This window comes from Phalangium opilio, unplaced genomic scaffold (genome assembly GCF_054372755.1).
Source record: "Phalangium opilio isolate 3A_F unplaced genomic scaffold, DU_Popi_V2 ptg000113l_1, whole genome shotgun sequence".
Classification (NCBI taxonomy): Eukaryota; Metazoa; Arthropoda; class Arachnida; order Opiliones; family Phalangiidae; genus Phalangium; species Phalangium opilio.
Window position 1 is genome coordinate 2,652,013 of NW_028324209.1, and position 20,904 is coordinate 2,672,916.

The 20,904-nt window shown below is 37.1% G+C and overlaps 3 protein-coding genes across 7 annotated transcripts; 2 read left to right on the top strand and 1 right to left on the bottom strand.

The window, feature by feature from the left end:
- The first annotated feature begins 178 nt into the window (after positions 1-178).
- UGP (UDP-glucose pyrophosphorylase) lies at positions 179-6,754 on the top strand. 2 transcript variants are annotated; one of them, XM_089852741.1, is made up of 11 exons: positions 179-636; positions 2,139-2,267; positions 2,344-2,634; positions 2,709-2,842; positions 2,917-2,985; positions 3,523-3,656; positions 3,728-3,917; positions 3,989-4,085; positions 4,942-5,020; positions 5,086-5,357; positions 6,144-6,754. In XM_089852741.1, the coding sequence occupies exons 1-11, from the start codon at positions 610-612 to the stop codon at positions 6,249-6,251; spliced, it is 1,530 nt and encodes a 509-aa protein (XP_089708867.1). In that variant the 5' UTR covers positions 179-609; the 3' UTR covers positions 6,252-6,754. The 2 variants fall into 2 exon arrangements, with proteins under 2 accessions (XP_089708867.1, XP_089708866.1); XM_089852740.1 differs by lacking the exon at positions 179-636 and adding an exon at positions 698-1,222.
- A 290-nt stretch (positions 6,755-7,044) lies between these two features.
- LOC149623292 (kelch domain-containing protein 2-like) lies at positions 7,045-10,612 on the top strand. Of its 4 annotated transcripts, XM_089852743.1 has the most exons (9): positions 7,045-7,195; positions 7,314-7,477; positions 7,561-7,868; positions 8,155-8,260; positions 8,350-8,427; positions 8,525-8,664; positions 9,304-9,416; positions 9,483-9,640; positions 10,182-10,612. In XM_089852743.1, exons 2-9 carry the CDS (start codon positions 7,397-7,399, stop codon positions 10,380-10,382), a joined length of 1,185 nt encoding a protein of 394 aa, XP_089708869.1. In that variant the 5' UTR covers positions 7,045-7,195; positions 7,314-7,396; the 3' UTR covers positions 10,383-10,612. The 4 variants fall into 4 exon arrangements, with proteins under 4 accessions (XP_089708869.1, XP_089708868.1, XP_089708870.1 ...); XM_089852742.1 differs by lacking the exon at positions 7,045-7,195 and having other exon boundaries at positions 7,249-7,477; XM_089852744.1 differs by lacking the exon at positions 7,045-7,195 and having other exon boundaries at positions 7,249-7,477; positions 8,353-8,427.
- Positions 10,613-17,774: 7,162 nt separating this feature from the next.
- LOC149623293 (uncharacterized) lies at positions 17,775-20,832 on the bottom strand. The gene is made up of 2 exons (XM_089852746.1): positions 20,090-20,832; positions 17,775-19,985 (listed from the first exon to the last, which is right to left on the bottom strand). The coding sequence occupies exons 1-2, from the start codon at positions 20,250-20,252 to the stop codon at positions 17,833-17,835; spliced, it is 2,316 nt and encodes a 771-aa protein (XP_089708872.1). The 5' UTR covers positions 20,253-20,832; the 3' UTR covers positions 17,775-17,832.
- Between the last annotated feature and the right edge of the window lie 72 nt (positions 20,833-20,904).

Genomic DNA, 20,904 nt, shown 5'->3' on the forward strand with positions numbered 1-20,904 from the left:
ATTTGAAAAAATTGGTTTGGCATTGATTAAATAATTAAAATCATCGAAATAATATGCTTAATATCAATATTGAAGCATTTCACGTTAAAAGTTTTGCAAAAATTACTAGTAGTGAAATTAGTACTGCCCAAAAATTTGCAAAAGTCCAAATATGAATTTTAGCATCCTTGATTATTTCATCGAAATTTAAATTTCATAAGCCTTGGCTAAGTTGGTGTTATTTAGATTTGCTTTTTTTCTATTAAAAAAATATGACATGTCTCAATATATATTTAACGTCATTTTAGACTAAAAATTTCATTTAAAAAAGTCTATAATTTACACATTTTCTAATGGTTGACCCCAAGTTGACCTTCGGTTGTCAAATTTGACCTTGGGTTTGGAGAATCAACCGGGCGGCGGATCAAAGGTTTTTCGTTTCCCCATTTAATCATTAAGAGAATCGAGTCCCCCGGAAACTAGTTATGAAAATTTTATTACGGAATTATTTCAAAATATAAACTTTGTACACCAGATCGAGTAACACATGTTCTCTTGTACAGTATAATAATACAAGGTCGGTTTTAAAATTTAAGTTTCTGAAGAAGACTGCCTGGACTGCCAGTGAAGATGCTCAGTCACCATGAAAAGAAAGCTGTAAGAGTAATTTTAAATTAATTATAAATAGATTAAGGTATTCGTATGGCCGAAAGAGTCGTGGATGTTCTACATTTGACTTTGACATTGAGATGTTTTTCTATTTCTGAATCTGAAGAGGAGTGAAATGATAATATTTAATTTGATAACGATGGTTATATATTTCTGTCTTATTGTGGCGCCTTATGTCCTTGAAAGTAATTTATCTAATACATTGATAACTCGATCAAATCTTCATATATTTTGCCATGCCGTATAATATATGGGCTATATATTTTCCTATATTCGATATTTCTAGTCTTAGTAACTGGGTTTAATCACTCGAGTCGTTTTATCTACATATATGAAAGGCTGGTCTTCTTTAAATCACTTTGGCCTATCATGTTTCAGTTCTTTTTAAGATTACACTGAAATATCGTGCCGATAAACTGCGTAGGTTTGCTGTTTACCAGAAATTTTGCCATTCTAGTTAGAGGTTTAATTACATTAAGTCATATATTACAACTCTAGTCAAAACATTTTCATAATAATGACTCATTTAGAAGCTCACCTGCAATACGATGGTTTTGCTAAACAAAACAAAGCTGTGAGTAATCCTAAATTTGATTCAGAGTTTTTTTACGTGTAAGTGTATAGTAATAAAGTTAAAACGTTAAAATCCAATTTTATGGAAATCCAGAGAAGCCATGTAGAGGTTTCAAACTTACGTGTTATCCACAGCTGGCATAGTGTAACCAGAAGGGGATAATAGAAGAAGGATGACACTCTGTATCCTCTTAATGCTTTAGTTATGTAACGTCATTCTTCCCAGGCTCACCCTTTTAGTTTGCTTTCCCGCTCATCAAACTACAAATGGGCATCGCACCGTAAGGTGAATTCTATAGTTGTTTGGCACTAAATCCCCAGCAATCATCCCACAAACCTCGTCTTGACGTGGGACAAAAATGCACAAGCGCGTCTTGCCAAATATTTAAACGCTAATAGAGTAATGATGAGGGAACTATTTATCGTGTATGTCATTCGGTTGAGTAACCTTGCTCTAAATGTAAAATGATGTTGGGAAGAGTGACGTTACACTTACCCCGCTTTGTGGTACACTTCTCTCGAAGAGAAGTATTATATACTTCTGGTGTAACTTATATTTCGTTTTTTTCACATCTACATCTACATTAAGCATGCATGCTCGTGTTTTCATTTGTTTAAAACCAAACACAACCAAAAGCTCTGATGTGGCAGAATTTACGTTTAACCTGCGGTATCCGATACCGGAAACTAATTCATTTAGTATATCTGTACATGTCTGTAAAAAATTAATATATAATAATGCCGTATAACTATTATCGCAAAGTTAATGGTCATACCAATGAATCTATTCAAATGTTAGACGCTGGTACTTATAAAGTAAGACCAGCCTTGTTTTAAAATGAAGGGTTTGCATGGATTGGTAATATTTTCTGATATTATTATACGGAGTAAATGGGGAATTTTCCTCGTATTTTTAGCTCTACATGCATCAGAGGAAAACGAGTGATACGGCCGCTTTTAAAGAGCTAACAAAGAGAGATGCGCAAATCCAGTTATCGCAAGAGTTGGAGAAAATATTGCATACTGCTCCTACCACCGAAAGAAACGTAAATGTTCCTAAAATAAGAGTTGAAAGCTGCGTAATGTAAAACTCCATTCTTTTTTATTTCTTCTCCATTTTAGAGGCTAGATGAAGAGTTCAAAGGTTTTCAGAAGCTTTTTATGAAATTCTTGCAAGGTGCTGGGCCAGGAATTGAATGGGAAAAGATTGACCCTTTACCAGAAAACTCTATTTGTAACTACACTGATTTGGAAGACCCAGACTCTGCTAGAATTCCGGAAATGTTGAACAAATTGGTCGTAATCAAATTGAATGGTGGTCTCGGAACGAGTATGGGATGCACTGGACCTAAATCAGTCATTACTGTTCGTAATGATCTTACCTTCCTGGATATGACAGTCCAACAAATAGAGGTAAGATAAATTTTAATTTTTCCAATTTCCAGCCTCAATTCTTAAAACTAATTTTGATTTAAACTTATTTCAAGACACTTAATAAGACGTACAACGCTAATGTTCCGTTAGTTTTGATGAATTCTTTTAATACGGAAGAAGAAACCCAAAAGATTTTAAGGAAATATCGTGGGTTTAGAATTAAAATCTACACTTTCCTTCAGAGCAAGTACGTATTATGAATAAAAAGTAACGTATCTACGTTTAAATTTCAGTGATTAACTTAATCATATTTTTATTTAGGTTTCCAAGAATTAACAGAGAAAGCTTGACACCCATTGCCAATTCAGTCAGCTCTGAAGATAACGAATCGTAAATATTATTTTTTTGAAATTAACATCGCGACTATTAAGACTTAAATTCAGTGGTGTGCGAGTCCCGTTTTTTCGGTTTCGAGCCGAGTCCGAGTATCAAAACTAATTTCTTATCGAGTATCGAGTTGAGTATCTATCAAAAATACTTTCGAGTATCGAGTATTTAGATAGGTCAAATTTTGGTTCTTTCGACTAATTATCGAGTCTCAAATATTGACTTGTCGAGTAGCAATTTTGTAAATTTCTTCAAAATAACGAAGATGTTCAATTATCTAATATCTAACTAGTTCAAAAAGATTGTTAGTGATCAATTAAACATTGAACAGGTGATTTTCAAAATAAATGATCACGAACTCATCGTCTGCTATAGTTGTAAGCCTCGGACTCGAGTATTTAAGATGTTAAAAAGCTACTCGAATCTGTCTCGAGTATCTCAATGTGTTGTTATCGAGTATCGAGTCGAGTACTCGAACTTAACGAGTACTCGCACACCCCTGCAGTATTAAGACTTCAATTTTGTTCTTCTTATTCTTAGTTGGTACCCTCCTGGTCACGGAGATTTCTACGAAGCTTTTAACCAATCTGGTTTACTTAAAGAATTCATTGAAGAAGGCCGAGAGTATTGTTTCATATCTAACATTGATAACTTGGGCGCGACTGTTGATCTGAGTATGCTTTAATCTTTTACATTTTTAATCATTTTTATTTCAACTAATTAATTATGAATTGTAATTTTGCAGATATTTTGAATTTCCTCTTAAACCCTGCCAAGGTTCCTCATCCCGAGTTTGTTATGGAAGTTACTAATAAAACCAATGCTGACGTAAAGGGAGGAACCTTAATCCATTATGAAGGCAAACTTCGACTTCTCGAAATTGCCCAAGTTCCTAAGGATCACGTAGATGAGTTTAAAAGTGTTAAAAAATTCAAGTAATTCTTTAATTTTAATTAATTCCTCTTTAAATATAATTATATTAATTAAAAGTCCAAATTCCTCTCAGGATTTTCAATACCAATAATCTGTGGATGAAGTTAAGTTCAGTTTCTGATTTGGTGAATCATGGTGGCCTTGATATGGAAGTTATCGTCAACCATAAGGTGGGGCAAAGTTGACCAATGTTATCAGTGTTCATACACAACTCGGGGAAATATATGGGGGAAAACGTGGAAATCTATGGGGGAAAACGTGGAAATCTATGGGGGAAAACGTGGAAATCTATGGGGGAAAACGTGGAAATCTATGGGGGAAAACGTGGAAATCTATGGGGGAAAACGTGGAAATCTATGGGGGAAAACGTGGGAATCTATGGGGGAAAACGTGGAAATCTATGGGGGAAAACGTGGAAATCTATGGGGGAAAACGTGGAAATCTATGGGGGAAAACGTGGAAATCTATGGGGGAAAACGTGGAAATCTATGGGGGAAAACGTGGAAATCTAGGGGAAATATATGGGGGAAAACGTGGAAATCTAGGGGAAATATATGGGGGAAAACGTGGAAATCTAGGGGAAATGTATGGGGGAAAACGTGGAAATCTAGGGGAAATGTATGGGGGAAAACGTGGAAATCTAGGCGAAATGTAGGGGGGAAAACGTGGAAATATAGGCGAAATGTAGGGGGGAAAACGTGGAAATCTAGGGGAAATATATGGGGAAAAAACGTGGAAATCTAGGGGAAATATATGGGGGGAAAACGTGGAAATCTAGGGGAAATATATGGGGGAAAACGTGGAAATATAGGGTAAATATATGGGGGAAAACGTGGAAATCTAGGGGAAATATATGGGGGAAAACGTGGAAATATAGGGTAAATATATGGGGGAAAAACGTGGAAATCTAGGGGAAATATATGGGGGAGAAACGTGGAAAACACGGGGTAATTGGTTATCCAAAAGTTGTATTAACCTTGTATTTTGTCAACTGCATCTAATTTTAAATTTTATTTGGTGTCATAGCATTTAGATTACGGTGTAAATGTAATTCAGCTAGAAACAGCAGCTGGTGCGGCTATGAAAGACTTCGAGGGTGCCATAGGTATTTATAAATATCATTTCATTCTCTTCGTTTCGTTTAGTTTATTTATAAATATATATTTTAAGGCATAAACGTTCCCAGACGAAGATTTTTACCCGTTAAAAAAACATCCGATTTGCTACTAGTCATGAGCAATTTATATCAAATGAAAAATGGCACTCTGAGCATGAACGTTTTGAGGCCATTCCCTTCGGTACCTCTCGTTAAATTAGGGGATAATCATTTTGCCAAAGTTCGAGACTTCTTAAACCGTTTCACCAGTATCCCTGATATGCTCGAGCTAGATCATTTGACTGTGTCGGGTGATGTAACCTTTGGAAAAGGAGTTTGCCTTAAGGTCTGTTGCGTTACTTTTTTGTAACACAACATTATACCTTAAAAGAACCACCTTTTTCTAAATATAAAAGGAAAAATATTAGAAAATAAATTATCTCCTACTACAAAATAATTAGTCTTAAAAGTGAGAACTACTGCGCCTCTATTAGATCAGTGGCGTCTGCTAAACCGAACCGCTTACGCGCGTGATCGAGTGGGCTATGCCCTACCTTACCCATCAGGGTGGGAAATAAGGAATTTTTTTAAACTGGACATTGGGCCAGCGACCCCTCTGGCCTGGAATAAATAAACTAGTCCATGACCACTGACCAGGGTGCGTCGTCTGCTAAATTGAAGAAGTGGATAATTAAAATATATTAGCTAATGTCTGGACTATGGAAACCCTTGAATTTTCTTAGTGGTCCTGTGGACCACTGACCCCCCTCCGATTTAATTTTTAAACTGGTCCAGGCAATTTTTAAACTGGTCATTTGCCCTGTGCCACCGCCTTATTTCCCACGCTGTTACCCATACCTCTCTTAGCCTGTGAGGATTCAACCAATCCCGTAAGGGTAAACGGTTCGGTATAGCAGACGCCACTAAAGCAATGGCGGATGGCGCAGTAGTCCTCGTTTTTAAGACTAATTAATATTTTCTAGTAAGAGATCCTTTATTTTTTTAATGTTTTCCTTTTATAATTAGAAAAAGGTCGTTCTTTTAAGGTATAATGTTATTTAACCTGAACTTTTCTTTTAAGTGGCATATTTTTAATTAGGCCTATACTTATAAAAATTGGGATTTCTTTTAGGGAACCGTGATTATTATTGCCAATCATGGTGAACGTATTGATATTCCCGCTGGTGCCATTTTGGAAAATAAGATTGTTTCCGGTAACTTGAGGATTTTGGATCATTAGTCGCCAATTTGAGTATTCTTTGAATAATGAAGAGATCCTAAAAGTAAAAAAAAAAAAAAAAAAAAAAAAAAAAAAAAAACCATGTAGACGTGGCCAAATTTAAAAAATTGCGCTAGTCAATAATGGAGAGGCGATAAAATGAAAACCAGTAAAGATAGAATATATATTATTTAGATAAGATTAAGTTTTAAACTAATTTCCGAATTCCCCCTCCCTGTTAGTTATAGTTAGTTAGTTTGTTACTTTATTCAGTTTACGCTTTATTATTTTCTTTCAGTTTCTTTTGAAACCTTTTGTTACTTATTCCTTAGAATTATATTTACAATCCATATTTTCCTAGTAAGTGCATGTACTAGCTTGATTTTTATCGTTAAAATGGCCATACAAATTTACTAAAAAACGATGTGTACAAAAAAAAATTAATATTAACTACTTGTTTATTCAGTTTTTCTGAATTTCGAGGAGTGTACAATAAAAATTTCTTTCATTATTTTACAAGCAAATTGTCCTTTCTTCTTAATTTTACGTTTATTGCTCTTAAAAATAATCTTTAAGCTTAAAATTTAAATTTAAGTGTAACTTAGTTATTAACTAATTTGCATAAAATTATTTGAAATTCATATTTGCCATTTTAGTTTGAATTTCGAGGAGTGTCTAATAAAAATTTCTTTCATTATTTTACAAGCAAATTGTCCTTTCTCCTTAATTTTACGTTTATTGCTCTTAAAAATAATCTTTAAGCTTAAAATTTAAATTTAAAGTGTAACTTAGTTATTAACTAATTGCATAAAATGTTTTGAAATTCATATTTGCCATAAATATTGTGCAAATGAGTTTGGTTTGGTTTGGTTGAAAAGCTGCACTTTACTCCATTGTCGAATTTAGAAGCAGCCGGCGACGAGAGGAAAAGCGTTCAGGGTCATTCATCAATATAATCGATCTAGGTAAATTACTACGAAACCTTTTTAACCAGAATTATTTAAAGTCAGCCCGGAACGCGGTCAGACATTTTTAAAGTTTTACAAAATGTTGATGTTTACATCGTTTGTTTATATTTTGTAGTCGAGTCGTGGCCAGCGTAATTTAAGCTTATTAGATGCATTTACACTGAGTTTTATGAAAAAGGACGCTAATTACTTTAAACTATGACATGTAAAGCCATGATTAGAACAGGTCACGTAGCTGTAAAATATAATGATTGTATGCTAGTCTGGGGAGGCTACAAGGTAAGTACTTTATATTTTTACCTTTTATTTCATTCAAATTATAATTATTATTGTTGCTAATTATTACTCTAACTAATTATTAGGAAGGTGAAAATTTTGAAATACTCACTATCGATAGATATTTACCCGGAGAAGACTTATGGGTGTATGACCCAAGTATCGAACGATGGTTTGTTCGTAAATGTCACGGTAATATCCCACCAGGCACTTCTGGGTGTTGCGCGGTTGTAATTCAAGACAATTTCTACCTTTTTGGTGGATATCGAGAGTTTGGCAACACAAATGACCTCTTTGTCTTAAATTTAATAACCTTGGAGTGGAAAATAATTGATCATAATGACCCCATACCCATTCCGTCCGATAAATTAGTTGGTTGGGAATACGAAGGAAAGTAAGTCTAATTTTGAGAGTTTTTATTAATTAGCCTTATTCCTGATCAGCGCCACCTACCCATAGCGGCGACTTTGAGAACTACTGGCAAGCCAACCAGATGTCGCTAAAATCTGGTGACGTCATTTTTGGTAAGACCCCGAGAGTGCCCGTCAGTGACGTCACCAGATTTTAGCGACATTTGATTGGCTTTCCGATTACAGTAGTTCTCAAAGTCACCGCTATAGGTAGGTGGCGCTGATCAGGAATAAGGCTAATTAAGCGAGTCATAATTTGCCTTTAAATAGGTTATACTACTTTGGAGGATTTGGATTTGAACCAGACTATCGCAGCGCTTCTAATTCTCAAAGGGCAAGAGACTTTAGATGTGTTCTTGATCCACAAATCCCCAATGTAACTTGTATATCCAACAAGTCGGGGCCAATTTTTATCGCACAGTTAGTTCTAATTATTTTTTATCACTTATGAAAATGTTTTTGAAGCAGTTTAGACGAGGCTGGAATAACCAATTGATCTGCTTTGATCCCGCAATCGCAAAATGGTGCTGCCCAAAATACAAAGTGAAAAAACTTTAACCAAATCACTAAACAGTCACGTTAATATTGACAGTTTTTTAACCTTTTTAATCTCTGTGAAATAATTTTATACTACCTAAAGGGTGATGCGCCAGTAGCCAGAGCCGCTCACGCTGTTTCAGTTGTTAAAAATAAAGTCTACATTTTTGGAGGTAGACATCAGCGTTTTCGAATGAATGATCTTCATATTTTAGATATGGAAACGATGGAGTGGAGTGGAAAGTGAGTCAGCATTTTCTTTACTCTTAACAAAAGTATATAATACTTCTCTTCGAGAGAAGTGTACCACAAAGCGGGGTAAGTGTAACGTCACTCTTCCCCAACATCATTTTACATTTAGAGCAAGGTTACTAAACCGAATCACATACGCGATAAATAGTTCCCTCATCATTACTCTATTAGCGTTTAAATATTTGGCAAGACGCATGCGCTTGTGCATTTTTGTCCCACGTCAAGACAATCAAGGTTTGTGGGATGATTGCTGGGGATTTAGTGCCAAACAATAGGGACTTGGCAATACTACGTCATGAAACGTCAGGCTACCTTCCACTAGTGCTAAAAAACATACCAGGAGGAGGGGCTTATGTAGCTTTCATTCTGTTAAAAAAACATACCATAATGGCGCTGGGGGCGGAGTTAAGCCGGAATTGCCAAGTCCCTATTATAGAATTCACCTTACGGCGCGATGCCCATTTGTAGTTTGATGAACGGTAAAGCAAACTAAAAGGGTAATTACTTCGCCTGGGATGAATGACGTTACATAACTAAAGCATTAAGAGGATACAGAGTGTCATCCTTCTTCTATTATCCCCTTCTGCTCTTAATTACTGTGGATTAATTAAGATTTGACGCTGCTTTTAGAGTTGAAACAAAAGGTAAAAAACCTCCAGGGAGATCTTGGCACAGTTTAACGGCTTTAACTGATGATACTTTGGTTCTTTATGGGGGATTTAGTCAATTGAATGAAGCTCTTGGTTGGTTTTAAACATAAGTTAATTAATTAATTAATTAAGTATCTTTAATTAATTTTATTCTTTTAGATGATTGCTGGTTGTTGAATCTCAAAAATTTCGAATGGACGCAATTAAATCTGCCGTTTTCAAGGAAACGTTTATGGCATAGTGCTTGTATGGCTTTGCCAGGAGAAATAGTCATTTGCGGAGGATGTTGCGGAAATATTCTGGAACAATTAAGTCACGTAATAATTAATTATTTTTCACTAATTTTCAGGGGTGTGCGAGTACTCGGTTCGAGTATCGAGCCGAGTACTCGACTCGATACTCGATAACAACACATTGAGATACTCGAGACAGATTCGAGTAGCTTTTTAACATTTTAAATACTCGACAAATACTCGAGTCCGAGGCTTACAACTATAGCAGACGATGAGTTCATGAGCATTTATTTTGAAAAACAGCCGTTCAATGTTTAATTGATCACTAACAATCTTTTTGAACTAGTTGGATATTAGATAATTGATCATCTTCGTTATTTTCAAGAAATTTACAAAATTGCTACTCGACAAGTCAATATTTGAGACTCGATAATTACTCGAAGGAACCAAAATTTGACCTATCTAAATACTCGATACTCGAAAGTATTTTTGAGACTCGGCTCGATACTCAATAAGAAATTAGTTTCGATACTCGGACTCGGCTCGAAACCGAAAAAACGGGACTCGCACACCACTGCTAATTTTTTAATGTCTCTTATTTATCTTGTTGTTCTAATCGTTTTAGGAACATACACCGGAACTAGTCATTCTACGTTTTACGCCAAAATCATTGTTTAGGCTTTCATTGGATACTGTTTTGCAATATCATTTAACTCTAGAACAATATTTTGATATTTTACCGGCTAGTATTATGAAAGTCATTAACCTTCGCTTAAGCGCAAAGCGTAATTCTCAAAGTGAGACTAATACCTTAAATGGGTCGTGATGTAATTTAATTTAATTTTGAAAATAAAATTGCTCTTTACAAAATTGTAATGAAATATGATATGATCATACTATTGTTATATAATTTTTAATGATATATTTGTATTGTTCCGTTATTTTAATGTGATTAAGCCCGTTTCAAGTTGAACTTTGAATAATTAATGATTATTTTCATGTATTTGAAATGTTTTTGAATAAAAATCCGAAGTTTTTGGGGTTGTTTTAACAAAATGTATTATTTTGTTTAAAACTAGCTGTTGCCCGCGGCGTCGCTCGCTTGTAATAAGAACTTCCATCAAAATGATACAAAGAATGGGTAGATTTTACTGATGACTAATATTTTTGTAGCACCCTAGGAGCGAAGGCACTCGGTTTTGCCCGTCAGCCCGTCGGGACATTTTTTATTACTTTTCACGCGGACATTATTCCATAAAGAAGGGTTTTTTAGTTTTTGGCCGCCATTTAAAAAGATGGCAACAAATCGAACCCTAAGACCATTAAGTCCGTCTATAGGTTAAAGGAAACCCGTGTACTAAATATTTGTGAAATCGGTTGAAACGCGCGGACTTTGTTGCATAGAGAAGAGTTTTTACATTTCTGGGCGCCATTTTTTAAGATGGCGGCGGATTGGAAAAATCTTTCTTAGTAAGCGCCTACTACTTATGAGTAACGTTGCTGCAAATTTTCAGCCTTCTAGGGCAAGCGGTTTGGGCTGGGCGTTGATTATCAGTCAGTCAGTCAGGACTTTGATTTGCCAGATCCTGAAGCTCATTCCCCCATTGATTGAGGTACTACTTGTTTAAAATATTGCAAGTTGCAATTTTCTTACGTTACTTAATATTAAACGAATAATTATTGATTTTTTAATAGTTTTTAAAATTTTCGGATGCTGATTAATATTTCTGAATCGTATTATACGCGTCATATGATTAATTTCACAAAAACATAAAAATAAACGCAAGTTTTGATTTGTAATACAGACATACTAATGAATTCCAGGAGTACGCCAGAGCAAGTAGAGGAATTGAATGAACCATGTGATCTATTTAATCCAATCAGAGAGCAGGATTATTAAAGGCGACCCTTACTAGCCACCGTTTTTGAAAATGTTAAGCTTGATGGTCGCGTATACAGTAACGGGCCAAAATGTTAATTGATTTTAATTAAAATGATCGATTTCCGTCGAAATTTTGTAACAAATACCGAGAATATATTATCGTGCAACCGAGAAACACAAAAATAGACGCTCGCATTAGTTAATCCGAGAAGAATAATTGATTTTCGAAGTCTCCAAGTTTTCCACAGCAAAATCGAAACTTTAGTAATGAAACGAGAACGGTATGCAGCGAAATATATTAAATTTGCATACTATCAGAATGATTTAAATTTTCATAAATGCATGGAGTTTATTTACTTAATTTTGAATCAAATTTGTATGAAGAATACCAATGCATGTAGTTTTTTGCATTTTGTTTGATATAAAATCAATTTAAAATTTATATAAAAGTTTGGTTGATGAATTTAAAATTGGAAGTAAGGCCTTTTCATTCTCACTTTAGTTTAAAAATCTTAAAGGGAGGATGAATGACTTTAAATTGATCCCGCATCACTTGTAAATTTAACCGTTTATGACTTCCAATATTAAATTAAAAATTTGTTGGACACTACTTCATTCTACCTTTAAAATCAACGCGGATTCGGTGCGTGTAATAATTATTTCCATTTCAAGTGTACGTTCTTTTTCTATTTCATACTTTTGTAAAACTAGCATTATGCTAATAATTATATTTAATTTATATAAAGCCTTAAATAGGATGAACCATAAACCAAATTAAGTCATTTTTTACTTCATTAAAAACGAAAATAGGGGGTTTATTCGCGCAATCTATATAATACTGTACGCCTTCTTAATTTACTCTGCTAAAACAGTGTTATTTAGACTGTTCATAAACCCTTTAGTTAATTTATTATGAAAAGTAATAAATTTCAATTCATTATCTTTCCATATGAAAATTTCCGGCTATTTTTGACTTATTTTTATGTAATAATATCAAAAGTCTATAGATATAAAAAAAAAGTACACTTCGTTTACAATTACCTAGCTGCCTTTGGCTGTGGACGACGTGTAAACTGAGAAGCAAACCGCCTACAGCCTACAGAACTAACGAATCAGGGAAGAGCTTCTTGACGTCAAAGATTTATATAGAAAGTAGTATATGATGCTGGCGATCCAAACGTTCATTTTTTTGTACTTTATTAAGCCTATTCAAGGCTTGTTCTGTTAGGCATTGATATGCATCGTGTCAAAACTTCGCGGGTTTTAAGTTCCTAACTACTATGTAGCGCCAGTAGCGCCAGTAGCGCCATCTCTACAAATTACTACATGTAAAACCTTTTTTGGTTAGTCACTCGACTAGTCCTCTTTGTGTATTAAAACAACTCTTTATATGGTTAAGAAACGTATTATTATTATTCGACCTATCCTACAATAACTAATAACAGGTTATGGGTTCCAGCAGCTCTCCGCAACGCTACAGTATCGAAAACTTAAAAGTAAATACTCCGTAGGAGAGAAGCGCGTAGGAATTTCGTGGAAAATAATATTACCTCACTGGAGCCAAGGCTAGAGTAGAACGAAACAAGGTTCGCACTCGGAGTCGGTTAGAGTAGAACGAAACAAGGTTCGCACTCGGAGCCATTTTGAATACATCAACAATAAGCAAACATGGGAGATGAGTATAAAATAGAAAAGTTGAACTCTAAGAACTATAGACATTGGTATATGCGAGCCCAAGGCTTGTTGGAAACAAAAGGGTGTTGGGAAGCTATTGACCCTGGATATGAAGAGGAGGAAGATATAACAGATGCTCAGAATGCACGTGATCACAAAGCTAAGTCCATACTATATTTGATTGTCAACGATGAAAGCCTAGATGATATATCGGAATGTGGAACAGCTAAGGAAGTGTGGGACACACTATCAAGCATTCACACTAGTTACGATACTTGGCATGGATTACTTTTATTGAAGGATTTTGTCAATACTGAAAAGAAAAGTGACGAGTCAATCGGAGACTATCTTACGAGAAGAAATTCACTGTATCACAAGGTGAAAAACGCAGGTTTTCAGTTTGAAGAAGTCATGTTAGCGGGCTTTGCGATTTTGGGTTTGCCAAAAGAGTACGAATTTCTGGCTAGAAGCTTACCAAATGACAAAATGGACTTAAATATGAAGACTCTAAAGGCAAAATTGATTGAAGAAGAACGACGTATTGAAGTTAACAAAACAAAGTATCAAGAATCAAGCGGCAAAGATTTTGAGAACACACAAGCCTTAGCAACACAAGGTTGGAATAGAGGATACAGAGGTTCATATTACAGAGGAAGAAGTAGGTCAAATTATAGACCAATGAAACAAAATCTGGACAGAAGAAATAAACAGTATGAATCGAAAGAGGAAGATAAAGTACATGCTAACTTGCGCTGTAATAAATGTCAAGAATTCGGGCATATTGGACGGAATTGCGACAAAGAAGAACCTATGCCGCATTATAAGAAACAAGAAGCTGCGTTCGCCATAAATACTGAAACAAGTAAGAAACGAGCATGTCAAGCTCGATATGAAGCGTTAGCCGTGACAAGGCAATTGAACGCGTGCAAAGAAATGTTATGGGTCATTGACAGCGGCGCCACTGACCATATGACGTCATGCATGGACAAGTTTATCACTTTCCAAGAAGAAGAATCTCTTGTTTACGTAGCAGGTGGAGGACAACTTATTTCAATGGGTAAAGGAGATGTGGAAATTACGCTGTCGGAAGAATGTGGAGGATATACTCTCAAGCTGACTAACTCCCTTTACGTACCCGAATTAAGGGGAAATTTGTTGTCTGCTAGTCAAATAACTGAAAAGGGAATCGACATCACATTGCAGAATGAAAACCTACTTATTAAGAAACAAGGAAAGATCATAGCTGAAGGTAAAAGGAAAGGAAAACTGTATTATTTGCAAGAAGTACCGAATACAGAGCGAGAAATAGACAAATCAGTAAACAAAGCGATATCAAATAGTAAAGAATTATGGCATCAAAGACTCGGACATTTACATTTCGCTGCAGTAGAACAGTTGGCCAGAGCAGATACAATTAGCATAGAAGTACAAGAATCAACTAGAAATGATAAGAAATGCGACGTTTGCTTAGAAGGAAAGTTGAGAAGCAAACCGTTTCCCAAAAAGAGTATTTCAAGGGAAGACTATCCTCTGAGACTGATTCACACAGATGTTGTTGGCCCGATTAGCCCCGTGTCAAAAGGAGGGAATAAATACTTTGTGACATTTATTGATGATTATTCAAGGTATACTGAAGTGTATATGATGAAACGCAAAAACGAAGTGGAAGAGAAATTCGATATATTTCGAAGAAAAGTAGAGAATTACCAGGACAAAAGAATTGTCATGTTACGGAGTGATAACGGGGGCGAGTACATGAGTAACTCGTTCAAAGCGGAATTATCAAGACTGGGAATAGATAGACAATTAACAATTCCTGGAACCCCTCAACAAAACGGAATTGCCGAACGGGCAAATCAAACCCTACTGGATTCAGCAAGATGTCTTCTTTTGCAGTCGGGTTTGCCAACACATTTTTGGGCTGATGCAGTGACAGTTGCTGCCTACATTCGCAATCGATGCCCGACCGAGGCAAACAAAGGGAAAACGCCTTTGGAATTGTGGAAAGGAAAGGCTATAAACATTAGCCACCTCAGAATATTCGGATGCCGAGCATGGGCAGTAAATAACAAAAGAGCTTCCAAACTGTCACCTAAGGGAATCGCTTGCATTATGATTGGATATGATACACACGCAAAAGCGTACAAGCTATGGAACTCTAATACTGATGAAGTGTTCATCAGTAGAGACGTTCAATTTGAAGAAACTATATTCCCAATGAAAATAGAACGTGCTGAAGCCAAACGTACTGAACAAAACCCCGAAAACAGTTTGTGGTCTGATTTAGAAGTAACAATCCCGTTTGAAGATGAAGTACCGGATCAAGAAAGGCTACCAGCAAGAGCCGATGTAGAAAATCAAGGACAGCCACAAGCTAGAGCCGAGGTAGAAAATCAAGGACAGCCACAAGCTAGAGCCGATGTAGAAAATCAAGGACAGCCACAAGCTAGAGCCGAGGTAGAAAATCAAGGACAGCCACGAGCAAGGGCCGAAGCAGAAGCACCAAATCAAGACCAAATTGATAACGACGAACAGAGACACTTACAACGCGAGACGCGAACACGATCGGGAAGACAGGTAATACCGCCAAAGTGGACTCAAGATTATGTCATGGATGAAGAACATACCAGTAATCACACTGTCAAAGTTGAAAAACGAATCGATCCTACAACAAGTTGGGAAGCCCTAAATTCAAAGGACGGCAAAGAGTGGAAATTGGCTATGCTCGAAGAAGCGGGAAATCTAATGAAAAATAGCACATTTGAATTTGTCCCTAGACCAAAAGATCGAAAACCAGTCAAGTCAAAATGGATTTTCAAAACAAAATATAATGAAGACGGACTATTAGCTCGATACCGAGCGAGATTAGTCGCTCTTGGAAATACACAAAAACCTGGCTTAGATTATGACAAAACGTATGCACCAGTGGTTCAAGCGAAAACTACAAGAATTTTATTTGGAATCACCGCTGAGCGAAACTGGAAAATTAGACATTTTGATATAACTGCGGCGTATCTCTTTGCTGATCTCGATGAAGAGATATTTATGGAGATTCCGGATCACTTCAAACATTTAACTGAAGAACTTCGGCACTCTTTCCCGAACTTACCTACAGATGCGGAAATGGAGTCAAGCCATTATGTCTGGAAGCTGCAGAAAAGCATCTATGGGCTGCATCAGTCGGGACGACAGTGGAATAGACATCTCGACAAAGTTTTGAAAAATATGGGATTCAACAGAGCTCAGGCGGATCCGTGTGTTTACTACATTCCTAAACGCGATATTATCGTCACTACCTACGTGGACGACGTTGTTGGATATGGCAACGATGAAGAACTTGAATGGCTTTACAATTCCTTAAACAAGCAGTTGGACGTTAAAGATCTTGGAGAAGCAAAACATATTCTCTCGATGAGAATAAGAAGAACTGAAGATGTTATTGTAATGGATCAAGCACTGTATACGGAGGAACTCCTAAAGGAAATGGGACTGGAGAACGCAAAGAGCATGTCAAATCCATTAAGCTTAGGGACAAAATACAGAGTTTGTGAAAAAGGAGAAGAACTAAATGAAGAAAAAGCCACTATTTACCGACGAGCAGTTGGAAGTTTACTTTATCTGGCGACGCATACGAGGCCAGATCTAGCGTTTGCCGCGACATACATGAGTCAATTTAGTAAAGAACCCACAGAAGAGCACTGGACAGGCGTGAAGCATGTACTAAGGTACTTAGCTGGAACGAAAGATTACGCTTTAGTATTTCGAAAGACAAACAAGCCGATGAACATTTATACGGATGCTGACTGGGGTTCGGACGTTGTGGACAGACGATCGTTTTCTGGTTATACGTTTATCCTAGGCGGAGTGGTAGTAAGCTGGGCCAGTCGCAAGCAAAAATGCACTGCCTTGAGCACCGTCGAAGCAGAATTCGTTGCGTTAAGCGAATGTGCCAAGGAATGCATATGGATAAGAAATCTGTTAAATGAACTAGGACAAAACGATTTACTGCAAAATGTTATGGAGGTAAATCTTGATAACCAAGGCACCATGAAACTAGCGGAAAATCCAACGACCTCGGATAGATCTAAACATATCGATTTGAAGCTATTCTACATTCGCGATCTCGTAGAAAACCAAGATATCAAATTGAAGTATGTGCCAACAGAAAGAAATCTAGCGGACCAGATGACAAAGATTTTGCCTAGCCCAAGAGCAAACGAACATTTACAATGCATGGGGATCGTTGATCCAGGAGGGGTGTTAGGCATTGATATGCATCGTGTCAAAACTTCGCGGGTTTTAAGTTCCTAACTACTATGTAGCGCCAGTAGCGCCAGTAGCGCCATCTCTACAAATTACTACATGTAAAACCTTTTTTGGTTAGTCACTCGACTAGTCCTCTTTGTGTATTAAAACAACTCTTTATATGGTTAAGAAACGTATTATTATTATTCGACCTATCCTACAATAACTAATAACATGTTCCTTGTTCCACGGTCGCGCAGAGGGGTGGGTCGACAATATTCTGGCTGGCATGAAGGAGTTAGGTCTTCTCGTAGTACACGGCGCCGGCACGTTTCATTCAATTCGACGAAGTGTACTTTTTGTTTTTATATCTATATTGTTTTTAGGTAATGCCTTAGACAACGAAAATGAAGACGATTTTTTTTATACGAATCATTTTAATTTACAGCGTTTAATTAATTACATTATCTTTCATTCATTCGCACTGGTAAGTATGATCGGCGAATTTCAACAAATCATCTATGTTACTACAAGTAACGACATTCTCTTGTCCTTGGCATAATTGCGTCGTAGAACTTGCTCCTCGGTTTTGTAATGGTGCCTGCAGGTGGTTCGTAGGCATTTTATCCCGTACCCATAACTCGACGGCGTCACTCGGATCGAATTTGGCAATCTCGGGTCCGAGTTGCGTTACCGTCATGGCTGTATCCAAATCCGTTAGGCTTTCGTTACACTGCATGATCCTCTTTAAGTTGGTGACGTTCATTATGTCCGTCGCGTTTTCGGCCGCCTCTGAACTGGGCGAAACTAGTTGCATAGTGTAAAGTAAACAACGAATGCCGCGAAATCGAAAGGAATTATTGAAAACGCGAAAGAAATGTTGACTTAAACTTTGTAAAGAAGTTTTCATTATGGCTGGGAATGAATGAAACGCGGTTTGTTTGAAAGTTTGCCATTCTTGAAGCAATATTTCGTCGTAATCCGGTATTAGACATTTTACGAGCGATTCTAAAAGACGCATTTCCGAAGTTCCAAACTCCTGCCACGTGTCACTATCGGGGTCAGTCGCTGGCCAATGCCGGGGGTCTAATACGCTTAACTTGTAAATTTCTTCGGAGCTATTTCTCGCCATGAATAAAACGTGTTTCGAAACCTCTTTAGTTACCGCTTCAACTTCGATAAGTAATTCCGGGGTTGTATTTAATTCGAAATTGACTTGGATGCCTCGAAAGGCGCCGCCTTCCAGTTCTTTCAAGACGTTTTTAACGGCTTCACCCCCGTTTTTACCTAAACTGAGTATTTGTCGTGATAGAACTTCGAGTTCGATCAAGGCGTCGTGCGACAGAAGTTCGTTCGAACGTAAACGATCCGAGGTTTTGCTTAAAAGTTTGTAGAAATCCGAGTAAAATGCTAGCGACGTTACGAACGAGATATCGCGAACCGATCGACTTATTTGACTCAATTTAGACTGGTTTTGGCCCGTTTCTTTCCCTTCGAGGGATTGCAGATGCGTTACGATAAGCGTCCAATTCTTTAAAACGGCGTTCAAACTCTTAGGCAAGTGCAATTGCCATTCAAATTTGGGTATGCTATCGTATCTGGCCATGTCCCGCGTTACGCTTTCGGTCTCGGGTATATTTTTCAACTCCCGAAGATATTGCGGACATTTTAAATAAAACGCGTAAAGTTTGGAAACAACTTGGAATAAATGATCCAAACAATTAGTTTGAATTTTTTTATCAAATAATAGCGTTTTAGGCATCAGCGATCGGTGAAGTTTATGCGATAAACAATGCAGCGAAATCAGGTAAGGGCATTGATTTCGAAGCAGCCGCGTGAACTCGTCATTAAGCCATACTGCCGAACCATCGGTTGTCAACGCGAGCAATTTCTGAAATGGCGTAAAAACCCTGGCTTCTTCGAACAACTCCTCTAAATTGCTAATTATCTCATTAGGAGTGCCGTTTTTAATTAATCCGAGGTACCTCGTATCTTTAGCGCCATTCTTTAGAGTCGTAACGCAAACAATAATATCTTCTTCGTGGTTTGTCACGTCTAATATGGCGCCAAAGTATTCGCATTCGTTAAGAGAGTTAATTACCTCCTGTTTCAGCGAAAGCGCGATGTACTTTGACATTTCCGGTATCAAACTAGTATCGGAAGTGAATTGGTGTCCTAAATCGACGCCATTTGCAATTTGTAAGTCGCAAAGCGCGGGGTATTGAATATGCGGTATGCCTAATTTCTCAATATAGTAAACAACGCGAAAAATGTTTTCCAGCCTTATACTCGGTCTACTGTCTAATTTTACAATGTAGGCCGCGCGCATGCGCCGCGTGTTTGTGTCGAAACATGTTTGGGAAGGGTCTAGCGATAGTTCATTGTGTGGCGCTGTAATTTTACTATCGCGATATTTTTTCAATGGGACTTTTTGATTGGGGGCTTCGCCACCTTCGTTTGGGCAATATTTTTTGTGAAGTTTCGATATTTCGTGGCGTTTTATCGTCGAAAGTTGGAAATTTTTGCTGCCAGTCACCATTGAGTTGTTTCCTTTATTATCTTTTTCTTCGTACGTGTCCGTGAAATCGCGACAAACTTTGCAGAACATGCCCTCGTCTTCGTTGTATTCTGAAAATAATAAATATGTATAGCCTGGTTTTATAGGGCAATATATACTCAACCCAAACATAGCGTGAAATTATAGGATTTGTAGGAACAGTCGCGGTACTCACCTATCCACGGATACGTTTCAATCCATTTTTCAAGAAATTTCCGTTTTCTTTTAACTTTATCAGTGCCTGTTTCTGAAATTTCGTAAATTACGTGCTGGGCCTCGGCGTCTTCGATGGAATTAGACGCATTCGGCATATTTTCATCTTCAATTATTTCCATCATTTCAATAATTACCGAGTTTTCAAATTAATTCGCGGGTTAAAATTCGCGCCTTAATTTTGGCGGGATGGTGTGGTCACTGGTTGGGGTCCAAAAACCCCAGAAACATTGACTGAAAATTGGGAAACAGTCTGGACTCCTAAAATTAAATGGCGCCAGGACACGTAGCAGCGCGTGCAGTCAGTCCAAACTCCAATGGACCCCACCTCCAACGCAAAACCTAGTACTGCCTCTCAGAATCTTAAAATTACATTTATACATTACTTCTAAATACATGCGATGCTTATTTATACATATCCTGATGCCGTAGTCGTGAGTTGCTATGTGATGGAGGCTATATCTACTGAGCCAATATGGACCAAGTAAGGAATGCGCACATCCTTGAATCTGAAAAGACTTTAACGAGATTTTGACCTTATTTAGAGTTAAATAAATGTATGTTTTAGTAACACCCTTAATAATTTAAAGTTAATTGTCACGGCCCTCTCGCTATAACCGCCGTCTGCTCCTAAGACACCTAGCTGTCTTTGCGGATGTTGTTGTATCAAATAAATAAATAAATAAAATAGTCTGCTACCATGCCAAAACATGCTAAAAACAGCAGGGTTATATTTATTTTTAAGTCCCTGTAATTGAAGTTTCGTTGGCCTCAGCA